This window comes from Carcharhinus amblyrhynchos, chromosome 26 (genome assembly GCF_965287045.1).
Source record: "Carcharhinus amblyrhynchos chromosome 26, sCarAmb.v2.hapA, whole genome shotgun sequence".
Lineage (NCBI taxonomy): Eukaryota > Metazoa > Chordata > Chondrichthyes > Carcharhiniformes > Carcharhinidae > Carcharhinus > Carcharhinus amblyrhynchos.
Window position 1 is genome coordinate 265,723 of NC_137349.1, and position 14,401 is coordinate 280,123.

Sequence of the window (14,401 nt, forward strand, 5' to 3'; positions counted from 1 at the left end):
ATTTACTGTGTATTTCCCACCTGTATTAGTCCTTTCAAAATGCATTACCTCATATTTGTCTGGATTAAATGCCATCTGCCATCTCTCCACCCAAGTCTCCACTTCATCGAAATCCTACTAGATCCTCTGATAATTCTCATTACTATCCACAGTTCCAAAACCTTTGTGTTTGCAAACTTACTAATTAAACCGACATAGGGTCTTATGTTTCAGTAAGATCACATTTAATTCTTCTAAACTCTAATGAGTAATAAGCACATAAGGAAGGTTTATTAGTTGTGAATGATTCTGAGGGAATTGTGCACCTCACCTACCAATCGAGGAATGAACTTGTTTTATTCAATCTGTTTTTCACAAACAAGTACCCATTCCAGCAAATTTGCTTGACATCTTTATTGACACAATGAGCAAAATGACTGAGTGCCAATATACACTGTCTATTACACAGTAACCATGTCCAATCACTGACCCCATAAAGCTCTAACAATTGTGTAAGTATCACATAAATAGGCGCTGCAGAGAAAGCCCATATGGACTCCAACACAGAAATGTTTTTGTTTATTAGTGTCACAAGTAGGCTTATATTAAAACTGCAATGAAGCTATTGTGAAAATCTCCAGTCACCACACTCTATCACCCGTTCAGGTGCACTGAGGGAGAATTTAGTATGACCAATGCACCTAACCAGAACATCTTTTGGACTATGAGAGGAAATGAGTCAATGCCATAGCAGTAATGTCACTAGTTCAGTAACACAGGCTCTGGGAATGTGCATTCAGATCCCACCATACCAGCCGTTCAATTCATCAATGATGCTGCAATTGAAAATTATTCTCAGTAATGGTGGCCATGAAATCATTGTCATAGAATCACTACAGTGCAGGAGGAGGTCATTCAACCCATTGTGTCTGCACTGATTCTCCAAAGAGAATCTTACTCAGGCTCTATCCCCACACATTTAGCGTGGCCAATTCAACTAACCTGTACATCCTTGGACTGTGGGAGGAAACCAGAGCACCCTGAGGAAACAACGCAGACACGGGGGAGAATGTGCAGATTCCACTTAGACAGTCACCCAAGGCCGGCAGTGAACCTGGGTCCTTGGTGCTTTGAGACAGTAGTGTTGACCATTGTGTCACCTGATTGCCAGTAAAAAAAAACCTGTTTGGTTCACCAATGTCTTGGTGAGGGAAGACAACCTATCCTCCATACTCAGGCTGTGACTGAGGTACCCTGAGGGAGTTGGGCTGCTGTAGGTTAATTCAATGTTGGTGACTGTGAACGGCACGGTAGCTCCCACTCCCTCAGCTCAAGGGGCAATTAGGGATGGGCAACAAACGCTGGTCTTGCCAGTGACATCCACATCCCATAAAGAGGTGTATAATTAGTAACTCCTCAAAATGAAAGAAGGATGGCACAGTGGTTAGCAGTATTCTTCACAATGCCAAGGACCTGGGTTCAATTCTGGCCTGTGTGGAGTCTGTATCTTTTCCCAGTGTTTGTGTGGATTTCCTCCGGGTGCTCTGGTTTCCTCCCACAGTTCAAAGATGTGCAGGTTAGATGGATTGGCCATGGTGAATTGCCTTCTTAGTATCCCAAGAAGTACAGAATAGGGGGAATTGACCATGGGAAATGCATGGGATTACAGAGATAGGGTGGGTGAGAGACTTGGGTAAGGTATTCTGTCGGAGAGTCGGGACAGACTGGATGGGCTTAATGGCTTCCTCTCCACTGTAGAGATTCTACAGTAAATGTGCAGGGTTATGGGGTTAGAGTGTGGTAGAGGGTCTGGATCAGATCCGCTGACAGAGAATCAGCACAGACCAGATGGGTGAATGGCCTACTCTGCATTGTGGGGATTCTATGGTAAACGTGTGGTGTTATGAGGATGTGGGGGTAATAGATGTGACACTCTATCAGAGAAGGTCAGTGAGAGTGGATGGGCTGAATGACCTGTTGTGCACTGGGGGGGGGGTTTCTATGTAAATGCACGGGGTTATGGCCAGAGTGTCTGGGGGAGATGTTCTGTCAGACAGAGTCAGTGCAGACTGGGACACTCTGTTAGAGAGGGTCAGCACAGCCAGGATGGGCTGAATTGCTTACACTGCTCTGAGGATTCTAGGGTAAATGAATGGGATTATGGGCAGAGGGTCTGGGTGAGATGCTCTGTCAGGGTCAGGATGTGGAGATTCCAGGGTTGGACTGGGGTAAGCACAATAATAAGTCTCACAACACCAGGTTAAAGTCCAACAGGTTTACTTGGTGGCACAAGCCACTAGCTTTCGGAGCACTGCTCCTTCGTCAGGTGAGTGGGAGTTCTGTTCACAAACTGGACACATCAAGACACAAACTCAATTTACAGGATAATGATTGGAATGTGAGTCTTTACAGCTAATTAAGTCTGTACAGACAATGTGGGTGGAGAGAGCTTTAAACATAGGTTAAAGAGATGCGTAATGTCAAAAGACAGGACAGTTAGTGAGATTTTGCAAGCCCAGGCACGTTGTGGGGGGTTACAGATAGTGCGACATGAACCCAAGATCCTGGTTGAGGCCGTCCTCATGTGTGCGGAACTTGGCTATCAGTCTCTGCTCAGCAACTCTGCGCTACTGTGTGTCGTGAAGGCCGTCTTGGAGAGCGTTTACCCGAAGATCAGAGGCCATGACAGCTGAAGTGTTCCCCAACAGAAAGAGAACAGTTTTGCCTGGTGATTGTCAGGCAGTGTTCATTCGTCTGTTGTCGTAGCGTCTGCATGGTCTCCCCGGTGTACCATGCCTCAGGACATCCATTCCTACAGCGTATCAGGTAGACAACGTTGGCCGAGTCGCAAGAGTATGTACCGTGCACCTGGTGGATGGTGTTCTCACGTGAGATGATGGCATCCATGTCAAAGATCCGGCATGTCTTGCAGAGGTTGCTGGGGCAGGGTTGTGTGTTGTTGTGGTCACTGTTCTCCTGAAGGCTGGGTAGTTTGCTGCGGACAATGGTCTCTTTGAGGTCGTGCAGTTGTTTGAAGGCAAGAAGTGGGGGTGTGGGGATGGCCCTGGTGAGATGTTTGTCTTCATCAATGACATGTTGAAGAGTCTGGAGAAGATGTCATAGCTTCTTCGCTCCGGGGAAGCACTGGACAATGAAGGGTATTCTGTCCACCATGTTTGTCTTCTGAGGAGGTTGGTGCAGTTTTTCACTGTGGTGAGTCAGAACTGTAGTTCGATGAGTCAAGCGCCATATCCCGTTCTTATGAGGGCATCTTTCAGCATCTGGTGGTGTCTATTGTGATCCTCCTCATCTGAGCAGATCCTGTGTATACGGAGGGCTTGTCCATAGGGGATGGCTTCTTTAACATGTTTAGGGTGGAAGCTGGAGAAGTGGAGCATCATGAGGTTATCTGTGAGCTTGCGGTGCAGTGAGGTGTTGAGGTGACCGTCCTTAATGGAGATGTGTGTGTCCAAGAAAGCAACCAATTCCATGGCGAGTCTGATGGTGGGATGGAACTTGTTGATATCATCATATAGTTGTTTCAGTGATCGATCACCATGAGTCCAAAGGAAGAAAATGTCATTGATGTATCTAGTGTATAGCATCGGTTGAAGGTCCTGTGCGGTGAAGAAGTCTTGTTCGAACCCATGCATAAAGATGTTGGCATATTGAGGTGCGAATTTGGTCTCCATTGGCTGTTCCGTATGTCTGGATGAAGAACTGGTTGTTGAAGGTGAAGACATTGTGGTCCAGGATGAAGCGGATGAGTTGTGAAATGCATCCGGAAAATTGCATCTTCTTGCCTTCAAACAACTGCACAATCTCAAACAGACCATTGCCCACAGCAAACTACCCAGCCTTCAGGAGAAGAGTGACCAGAACGCCACACACCCTGCCACAGCAACCTCTGCAAGACATGCCGGATCAGTGACATGGATGCCATCATCACACATGAGAACACCATCCACCAGGTACACGGTACATATTTTTGCAACTCAGCCAACGTTGTCTCCCTGATACGCTGCAGGAAAGGATGTCCTGAGGCACGGTACATTGGGGAGACCATGCAGACGCTACAACAACAGGTGAAGGAACACCGCCTGACAATCACCAGGCAAGACTGTTCTCTTCTTGTTGGGGAATACTTCAGCAGTCACGGGCATTCGGCCTCTGATCTTAAGGTAAACGTTCTCCAAGGGGGCGTTCATGACACATGACAGCACAGTCACTGAGCAGAGACTGACAGACAAGCTCTGCACATGTGAGGACGGCCTCACAGGGACTTTGGGTTCATGTTATACTATCTGTAACCCCCTCGACTAGCCTGAACTTGCAACATCTCACTTACTGTCCTGTCTGGAGACAATACACATCTCTTTAACCTGGGCTTAATGCTATCTCCACTCACATCCCTTTAAGACTTGATTAGCTGTAAAGACTCGCATTCCAATCATTATTCTGTAAGTTGAGTTTGTGTCTTTACATGCCCTGTTTGTGAATAGAACTCCCACTTGCCTGATGAAGGAGCAGCAGTCCAAAAGCTAGTGGGTTTGGTACCAAATAAATCTGTTGGACTTTAATGTGGTGAGACTTCTAACAGACAGGGTCAGTGCAGACTGAGACACTGTTACAGAGGGTCAGCAGCGTAGTCAGGATGGGCTGAATGGCCTGCTCCGCACTGTGGGCTTCTCTGGTTCTCAGCAGGACAATGGAAAAGGGGCGGGGCAGTGATTGACAGCTCCACGGCACGTCACAATCGGCGTGTGAGGTCATAGGTTTGACGCACCAGGCACCCGGATGTGCGTCACTGTGGCGGCTTTACGTGAACATGGCGGAGGCTTCCTCACTTTCTCGCTATTTCTGTCACCGCTGTTCGGCCGAGATTCTCCCCAGGCTGCCCGTGAGTTCAGCCTCTCCCCGAGGCCCGCTGGGGGAAAGGAGGGGTGGGGTTTATCGTGGGGGAGGAGCGGGTGAGGGATTGATTGTAACCGGCCGGCTGGTGGGGCGACCTTTAAACTGGCTGGGTGCGGGGTGAGTGCTTGTGGAAGAATGTGGGGCCGGGGCCGCCGAGCCGATAATCGCTGAGCCCGGGGTTGCTTTACTCCCCGCGAACTCACCGCCCTCACCCCTCCCCCCCCCCCCTGCTAGATAGGGTCCGGCTGCCACATAGTGGGCTCGCTTCAGGGCGCAGGCGCAGTGGCCCCCCCCCCCCATGCTCAGCAACAGCAGGAACTTGTCTCCCAACTTTGTGCAACTTTTAGCCCCCCCCCGTTCATTTCAGCAGAACCCCCCCGCCCCCCCGCCCATCTCCCATCACCCACCGACAAGGTTCAGTCAGCACCCTCCTTCCCAACCCATAGGGTTCAGTCAGCCCCCACCCCCACCGCCACTGTTCGCTACTTGGAGTTATAAGTGAGATTGGTTAGTTACAGGACACTAGTTTCCCCTATCCCCACCCATTTTGATATGGATGTGTAATGGATCAAAGATGCTAGCTCTCAAGCATTTCCAGAGAACCGTAGAATCCCATCAGTGTGGAAAGAGGCCGTCCAGCTCTCTGAGCATCCAGAACCACCCCCCTACACATTTACTATGGCCAGTCCACCTGACCTGCACATTTTGGTGTGTGTGAGGAAACTGATGCACCAGAGAGAAACCCACATGTACCTTAAGGGCGTGCAAATTCCACCCAGACAGTGACTTAAGGCCGGAATCCAGCCTGGGTTCCTGATGCTGCAGTGCAAAACCACTCTGCCACTGTGCCACATTTCTAATATACCCTATTATTTCATTTATGTCGATATAAATACTTTGTATAGTATTTATTTTTCTTTATTTACTTTCCCTCAAATCCATCAACTATTTCTAGAATAACTTTTAAATGAACTCACATTAAAATTCATTTTTTGCAATTTGAACTTACTATTCAGGCACTCATGGACACATTCATGATCACTCTCAACTAATCAACTGTTGTAGGATTGTGTAACTTCTGTGATTTAATTAGGCATTGTATGTCTAATTAAATCACAGATTAGGCATTGTATGTCTCATGTTGTTAGAAATCTGAAATGAAAGCATAAAATGCTGGAAACATTCAGGTCAGGCAACATCTGTGGAGTGAGAGAGACAGCTATCCTGGCAGGTTTTCTTTTTAAAAAAAATTGTAATTGCAGTTCCACAATGTAGGTTGCTAGTCATATTTGTAACCAGACTATCTCTATTTACCAGCAGAATTTAAATGTTGAATTATTTTATCCCATCATTTGGATTTATTTCCCTATCACTATTAATTGGTATATGTAAAGAGCAGAAATAAACAGGAGAGTATCATCTTCTGTTTCACAAAAGGGGAATGTCCAGTCTCGCCATATAGCGAGCTATCTTTCCGGTTATAATGCCAGAGGCTTATTATGGAAAAAATTTCTGCTTTCTCCTTACTTGGAAATGAGTGACACCATGTGCCAGTATTTAGTTGGAGCATAATTTGGCAAGTCTCTCGACAGAATTTCTTGGGGCGCCACCTATTGATCGCTGGAAATAAATAAAGGAAGTATGAAAACGCTAGTACTTGAAGAATTCCTTTTCTATTTCGTATTTTTGGTTTTTTTTACACAGGACAAGCCTAATGGTCATCAGGTATTTGTAGGAGATCTGGGCTTTAGTAAATCTAGGCACTGATGTGTACTGGCTCAATGTGCATGGGATTCGGGGAGGGTGGTGGTTACGTTTTCACAATCTAAAACTATTTTGAGAATTAGTTTATCGTTACTCTTTAAAATACTGAACAGTCCACAAAATGTAGCTCAAATCTTGACATTTACTGTGAACTATTTGTCTTCTGACGCTGAAGTTAACACTTTTTTAAAAAAAAATGTGGCTGTTGACTAAGCAAGTGAACAGTCATAACCACATTTATTTTAGCTTTCTGTTTCAATTTGTAGTTGCATTTTTGCTTTCCATATTCTGGAACATTCTGTCTTGGTGACTAATAGACATCAAATGATTGCATTAGAATAGGTGTGTGTCAGCCTTTCTCTGGTGCTGTGTCCCAGTACAGTACCCCATTGGGTGGATTGAAAAAGGCAGCAGTCAAAAAGCTGAGTGCGTTGGTACTAGAGAGCTTCCTCTGGTGTGTTGACTAATATTTACCCTCAGCCAATGTCATAATAAAACAGTATATCTGGTCATTACTACGTGAGACCACCCTATAATTGGTTGAATGTTCCCTACATTTGACGTAAAAAGTACAATTCACGTGGAATCATCTTTTCTGTTGCAAGTAGTGCTTGTGAAATGTTCGAGAAAGGTCTCTGGAGAGCTCAAATACTAGTCTCTGGAAAGTGCCAGCTCAAAGCATGTGATCGTTTACCTGTTTTGGTTTTGTTAATTCTTTGTTCCTGAGAGTATTGCACTGCATTTCGTTGACTGCCTGTTTGTTCTATGTTGCCCTTGCAAATGTGGATTACCATTCATTTATCCTATTGAAAATATCTCTGACTGTTAGTGGTCCTTTGCGTTTGTCTTTAGTTTCTGCTGACACTGGGGAATCTATGTACATACATGAGGAAGGGAATAAAGAGTATGCAAAGAGGGTTCAGTGGAGTGGAAGGAGGCTTTTTGAGAATAAACACTGGTACAGACTATTGACTTCTTTCTGTGCAGTAAATTCTAGGTAATTTCAGGGCAGAAATTTGAAGGTGGCAGGGCAGGTAGAGAGAGCTGTGATAGCATTTTGGCCTTTTTTTAAAAGGACATAGGGTAAAAGAACAAGAAGGTTATGTTAAACTTGCACAAGACACTAGTTAGGCCTTAGGTGAAGTATTGTGCATCATTCTGGGTGCCATTGTATAGAAAGAATGTGAATGCATTGCAGAGAGTGCCGAAGAGGTTTACAAGAATAGTTCCAGGGATGCAAAGCTTCAGTTATGAGAATAGATTGGAGAGGCTGTAACTGTTGTTCTTGGAAAGGAGAATGCTAAGAGGGGATTTGATAAAGATGCTCAAAATCATGACGTGGCTAGACAGGGAGAAACTGTTCGTGATCATAAAAAGATAAAAGGGGTTTTTCACAGTAACTTCTGTGCGGTATTAATCTAAGCCTACTTGTGACACTAACAAAACAACTTTAAAAGAGTCAAGAATGAGAGGGCACATATTTTAAAGTGATTTCGAAAAGAAGCAAATATGAGAGAAAATATTTTCATACAGTGAGTGGTTTAGGTCTGGAATGCTAGAAGTGTGGTCTGGACAGGTTGAATCAAGACATTCAAGAGGGCATTAGATGATTTGTGGGTGCATGTGGAAAAGGCAAGGGATAGCATTAAGTCGTGATGCTCGTTTAGAGAGCTGGTGCCGGCACGATGGGCAAATAGTCCCCTGTATTGTAACAATTCTGTGATTGTAGTATGCAAATACATTTTGTCATTTCTATATTTTTTCCTTCCTGAGAACTAATAACTGATGAGTCCATGAGTCAGTTTTTAAATTTAGGCACTGATGTGTATTAACTCAGTATGTGCATGGGGTTGGGGGAGGTGATGGTTACATTTTCACAATCTAAACTATCTTGAGAACCAGTTTGTCACGGCTGTTAAAATGTTGAACAGTCCACAAAATATAGCTCAAATCTCTTCTTGGGATTTGCCGTGATTTGACTCCTGTTGCTGAGGTTGACACTTCTTTTAAAAATGTGACTATTGACTAAGCCCATTTTAAATGTGTATTAAAAGATGATTTGAGTTTTAAAAATTCTTAGTCAAGCATAAACAGAACATGTGGAGTCTCGCATGATATACTGATCTAAGTGTGAAAGATCTCTAATTGGAAAAAGCTGCAGGTGTGATTTTCCCCCCCCCTTAAGTGAATTTAACCTAATATCCATATGTCACACTTGTTCCTGTTTGGTGGAGAAAAGATTAGCTTTTTTAGCTGTAAAATGTCATAGGATATTTCTGTTAATATACCAGTTTCCATGGCAATCATTATTGGTGGTACTTTGTTCTAGAGATATCTGTTTGTGGAAGGTTACACTGCTTTTGTGATTTGAATAATTATGCTGCTTTTAGCATTGCAGCTTGTGACTGGAACAGGGACCATTGTTTTCTCTTGCAGAATAGCACTCAAGGTGTGAAAATAGCATGAATGTGTATAGTAGCAGTGGCATAAGGTGTGACTAAACGTGTGCTGTGTTTGCAAGTTATATGAATTTGATTACAGTCATGTTTGCATTGCATTTTTATCCAAGTAATTATAAATTTGAGCTGCATGAAATCATTTCTAATGCTTGGGCACAGTGGGATTAGAATCTTTGACATTGGAACCTTGATTTGAATTCCATTCAGATTAATTGTCTGCTCTTCTGCACCCTGTCAGCTTGAGTGTTTGTGATGTGGAGATGCTGGCATTGGACTGGGGTAAACACAGTAAGAAGTCTCAACACCAGGTAAAATTCCAACAGGTTTATTTGGTCTCCCCACTCACCTGATGAAGGAGCAGTGCTCTGAAAACTAGTGGCGCTTGCTACCAAGTAAACCTGGTGGTGTTGTGAGACTTCTTACTGAGCTTGAGCTTGAGCGTTTCACATGAAGCATGTTTGGACCAAGCTCCCAGCAAGACTTGTTTTTTTTTAAACAAATGTATTCATGCAATGTAGCACGGTCAGCATTTATTGTCCATTTCAAATTTCCCTCAAGAAGATGGCAGTGTCCTGCTACAGTTGATGTAATGTAGCAACATCAGCAGTGCTGTTAGATCAAAATGCTGGAACTCCCTCCCTTACACTGAAGGAACCATATGTGATGTGGAGGGGACTTGCAGGAGGTGGTGTTCCCATGTGCCTGCTGCCTTTGTTTTTCAAGGAGATGGAGCTCAGGGATTTGGAAGATGCTGTTGAAAAACCCTGGTGAGTTGCTGTAGTACATCTTGTATATAGATGTTACAACTTGCTGTTGTGCTTTGGTGGTGGAGGGAGTGGGTATTTAAACTGGTTGTTGAGATGTTATTCAAGTGTGCTGCTTTCCCCTGGTTGATTCCTCCAAGTTTCTCCATCTCTGTCACAGCTGTTCTGATGATGCTACCTTCCACAACAGCACTTCCGACATGGCTTCCTTTTTCCTCAACTAAGGATTCTGCAAACCACTCTGGAGCTCTCAACTGTGCTCAACCCATTTCCTGCACTTCTGCATTCAATGGATTATCTTCTGCCATTTCCATCATGATACTACACCTTCAGCTCTCCTGTCAGCATTCCAAAGGGTTTGTTCTTTCCATGACACTATAGTTCTCTCCTCTATCACCCTTGACACCTCATCCCATTCCCAGGGCACCTTCCCATGTTTGATTTATAAGGAGAGGCTGGATAGACTGGGACTTTTTTTGCTGGAGTGTAGGAGCCATAGGGGTAATTTATAGAGTTCTACAAAATAATGAGGGGCATACATCAGCTAGATAGTCAATATCTTTTCCCAAAGGTAGGCGAATTTAAAACTCGAGAGCATAGGTTTAAGGTGAGAGGGGAGACGTACAAAACGGTCCAGAGGGGCAATTTTTTCACACAAGATGGTGAATATCAGGAACAAGCTGCTAGAGGTGGGTATAATTTTATCTTTTAAAAATCATTTAGACGGTTACATGGGTAAGATTTGTATAGAGGGTTATGGGCCAAACACAGGCAATTGGGACTAGCTTAGTGATTAAAAAGTTGGGCTGAAGAGCCTGTTTCCATGTTGTAAACCTCTAAAAGATATAGTACTTGTTGCATCACTTCCTTCTCACCATTCAAGTCCCCAAACACTCATTTCAGATGAAAGTGATTTACTTGTATTTCTTTCAAGTTAGCCTACAGTATTCACCGCTCAGTGTGCTCTCCTCTATAATGGGGAGACCGAGCACAGACTAGATGACTGCTTTACTGGGTGCCAGCCTTCTGGCCACTTACATTTCACCACCTTGCTTTCACATTCATATTTCTGTCATCATTCTGCTGCAGTGATTCAGTGAAGCTCAGTGCAAGCTCAAGTTGTTGAATTGCATCTCATTATCCAATTAGGCACTTTACGGCCTTCTGGATCAACAATCCAATCTGTATCTTGTTCTCATGTTTTGCTTTACAATAACGCTGACCTTTATTCTGCTATTATCACCTACTCTGGACTAGTACTTCGTTTCTTTACTACCATTACCACACTATATTTTGTTCCATGACACATTTGTCTTTTAATCTCACCCATTCACTAACCTATCCCTGATTTTTTTTTTCTTTTGTGCCAGTTGCCCCACCCCCTCTTTTTCAACAACATAAAATCCATCCCATTCCTACTTCCATTCCAAAGAAGGATCATATTGGTCTTGAAACATTAACTAGGTTTTTGCCTTCAGAGATATTGCTGGACCTGATGAGTTTTCCAGCATCTTTAGTTTTTATTTCAGGTCTTTGCTTTTATCCTAGATGATGAGTTTCTTGGTATTGTTGGAGTTGCACTTATAAAGTTCAGTGGGGAGAATATTCAATCACAGAGTTGTGCCTTGTAAATGATTGACAGCCTTTGGGAAGTCAGGAAGTGTTATTTGTTGCAGAATTCCCAGCCTCTAACTTGTTCGTACATCTGTTCCAGTTCATAAGAACATAAGAAATAGGAGCAGGAGTAGGCCATCTAGCCCTTCGAGCCTGCGCCGCCATTCAGTAAGATCATGGCTGATCTGTCGTGGCTCAGTTCCACTTTCCCGCCCTCTCCCCATAACCCTTAATCCCCTCTCTTATCAAAAACCCATCAACCCGCGTCTTAAAAATATTTAGCGAGGCAGCCTCCACCACTTCAACGGGCAGAGAATTCCAGAGATTCACCACCCTTTGAGTGAAGAAGTTCCTCCTCAACTCCGTTCTAAACCGCCCCCCCTTTATCTTGAGGCTGTGCCCCCTAGTCCTACTGTCTTTTTTGAGCGGGAAGAGTCTCTCCACCTCTATCCTATCCATCCCATTCATCATCTTATACATCTCAATGAGATCTCCCCTCATTCTTCTAAACTCTAACGAGTACAAGCCTAGTTTATTCAGCCTCTCCTCATAGCTCAACCCCCTCAACTCTGGTATCAGCCTAGTAAACCTCCTCTGCACTCCCTCCAAGGCCAAAATATCTTTGCGTAAGTACGGCGCCCAAAACTGCACACACTACTCCAGCTGCGGCCTCACCAATGCCCTATACAGCTGCAGCAAGACCTCCCTACTTTTATATTCAATCCCCCTCGCTATGAAGGCCAGCATCCCATTCGCCTTCCTGACCACCTGCTGCACCTGCAAGCTGGGTTTTTGCGACTCATGCACAAGAACCCCGAGGTCCCTCTGCACCGTCGCCTGCTGCAGTTTTTCGCCACGTAAGTAATAGTCCTTCCTACCATTATTCCTACCAAAGTGGACCACCTCACACTTGCCAACATTAAATTCCATTTGCCATTTCCTGGCCCATTCGCCCAGCCTATCTAGATCCTTCTGCAGACTCTCCACACCCTCCACACAATTTGCCGTTCTCCCAATCTTGGTGTCATCGGCAAATTTCGACACCCTACACTCGGTTCCCTCCTCCAGATCATCTATATAAATGGTAAAAAGCTGAGGCCCCAGCACCGACCCCTGGGGCACTCCACTAGTCACCATCCGCCAATCCGAATAGCACCCGTTGACCCCCACTCTCTGCCTCCCATTTGACAACCAATCCTCTATCCACGCTAACACCCTACCCCCAACTCCATGTCCCTCGACCTTCTGCAATAACCTTGTGAGGTACTTTGTCAAACGCCTTCTGAAAATCCAGAAAGACCACATCCACCGGCTCTCCTCTATCCACCGCCCTAGACACATCCTCATAGAACTCCAGTAAATTTGTCAGACACGACTTCCCTTTAATGAAACCGTGCTGCGTCTGCTCTATCAAGCAGTTCCCTTCAAGATGCCTCACAATTTCCTCCTTAATGACAGATTCTAACATTTTACCTACCACAGACGTTAAACTAACCGGCCTATAATTCCCCGCCTTTTGCCTGGCACCCTTCTTAAACAACGGCGTAACATTAGCCGTTTTCCAATCCTCCGGCACTTCCCCGGAATCCAGCGACGTCTGGAAAATAACCACCAAGGCATCCACTATCACCTCCGCCATTTCTTTCAGAACCCTCGGATGCATTCCATCCGGTCCTGGGGACTTGTCCACAATCAGCCCCTCCAGTCTGTCGAGCACCGCCTCTCTAGTAACAGTAATGTCATTAAGACCCTCCAGTCCTACCACCTTTCCATCACTAACACCCGGCAAATTATTCACGTCCTCCTCTGTGAAGACAGAAACAAAAAAGTTACTCAATACCTTAGCCATATCCCCATCCCCTACCACTAGGTCCCCTTTCTCATCCTCCAAAGGACCAACGTTCACCCTAGCCAGCCTCTTCCTTTTTATATATTTATAAAAACTTTTGCTATCCTTTTTTATATCAAACGCTAGCCCAGCTTCATAGTTTCTCCTACCCTTCTTTATCAACTTCTTTGTCAATCTTTGTTGACATTTAAACCTCTCCCAATCCTCTTCTCGCCCGCTACTCTTAGCTACTCTAAATTCCTCCGCTTTTAATTTAACATTTTCCTTCACCTCCTTTGTTATCCACGGCTTATTACCTCTCCTCCTATGGTCCTTTTTGACCATCGGAATAAATTTCTGCTGAGCACCAAGAAAGATCTCCTTAAAGATCCTCCACTGCTCCTCAGCAGACCCTCCCTCCAACAGGCTCCCCCAGTCCACATTCGCCAATTCTTCGCTCATCCTACCGTACTCCCCTCTATTCAAACAAAGTACGTGTGTCTGGGAACCCACTTTCTCCTCCTCCATCTGCACCAGAAACTCCACCATATAATGATCACTCTCCCCAAGAGGATCCTTCACCACAAGGTCCCTAATTCTACCCGCCTCATTACATAGCACGAGATCCAAGATAGCTCTCTCCCTTGTCGGCTCCAACACGCACTGTTCCAGGAAACTATCCTGGCAGCATTCCAAGAACTCCTCCTCGAGCCCACCGCGTCCAACATGGGTCGACCGATCAATATGCAGATTGAAATCCCCCATAACTACGGCCGTCCCATTCCTGCACGCTGCACTTATTTGCGCGTTAACAGCCCGCCCCACCTCCAGATCATTATTCGGGGGCCTATAGACGACACCCACCAGCATCTTCCTCCCTTTGTTGTTCCTAATCTCCACCCACAACGATTCCACATTCTGCTCCTTGGCTCCAATATCATCCCTTGCTACCACCTTGATGCTATCCTTAATCAGCAGAGCTACGCCCCCCCCCCCTTTCCCTCCTGCCTATCCTTCCTAAACACTTGATAGCCCTGTACATTCAGCTCCCAGTCCCTGTCACCCTGCAGCCACGTCTC

General features: G+C 45.1%; 1 protein-coding gene across 2 annotated transcripts in view; it reads left to right on the top strand.

Moving 5' to 3' along the window:
* Nucleotides 1–4,788: 4,788 nt before the first annotated feature.
* The window catches only part of rnf126 (ring finger protein 126), a 93,817-nt gene continuing 84,204 nt past the window's right edge, over nt 4,789–14,401 (top strand). For both annotated transcript variants that reach the window (XM_080212760.1, XM_080212761.1), the window contains exon 1: nt 4,789–4,879. In XM_080212760.1, coding sequence (XP_080068886.1) covers nt 4,808–4,879 — 72 coding nt within the window. In that variant the 5' untranslated portion in view covers nt 4,789–4,807. The remainder of the gene's footprint in view (nt 4,880–14,401) is intronic.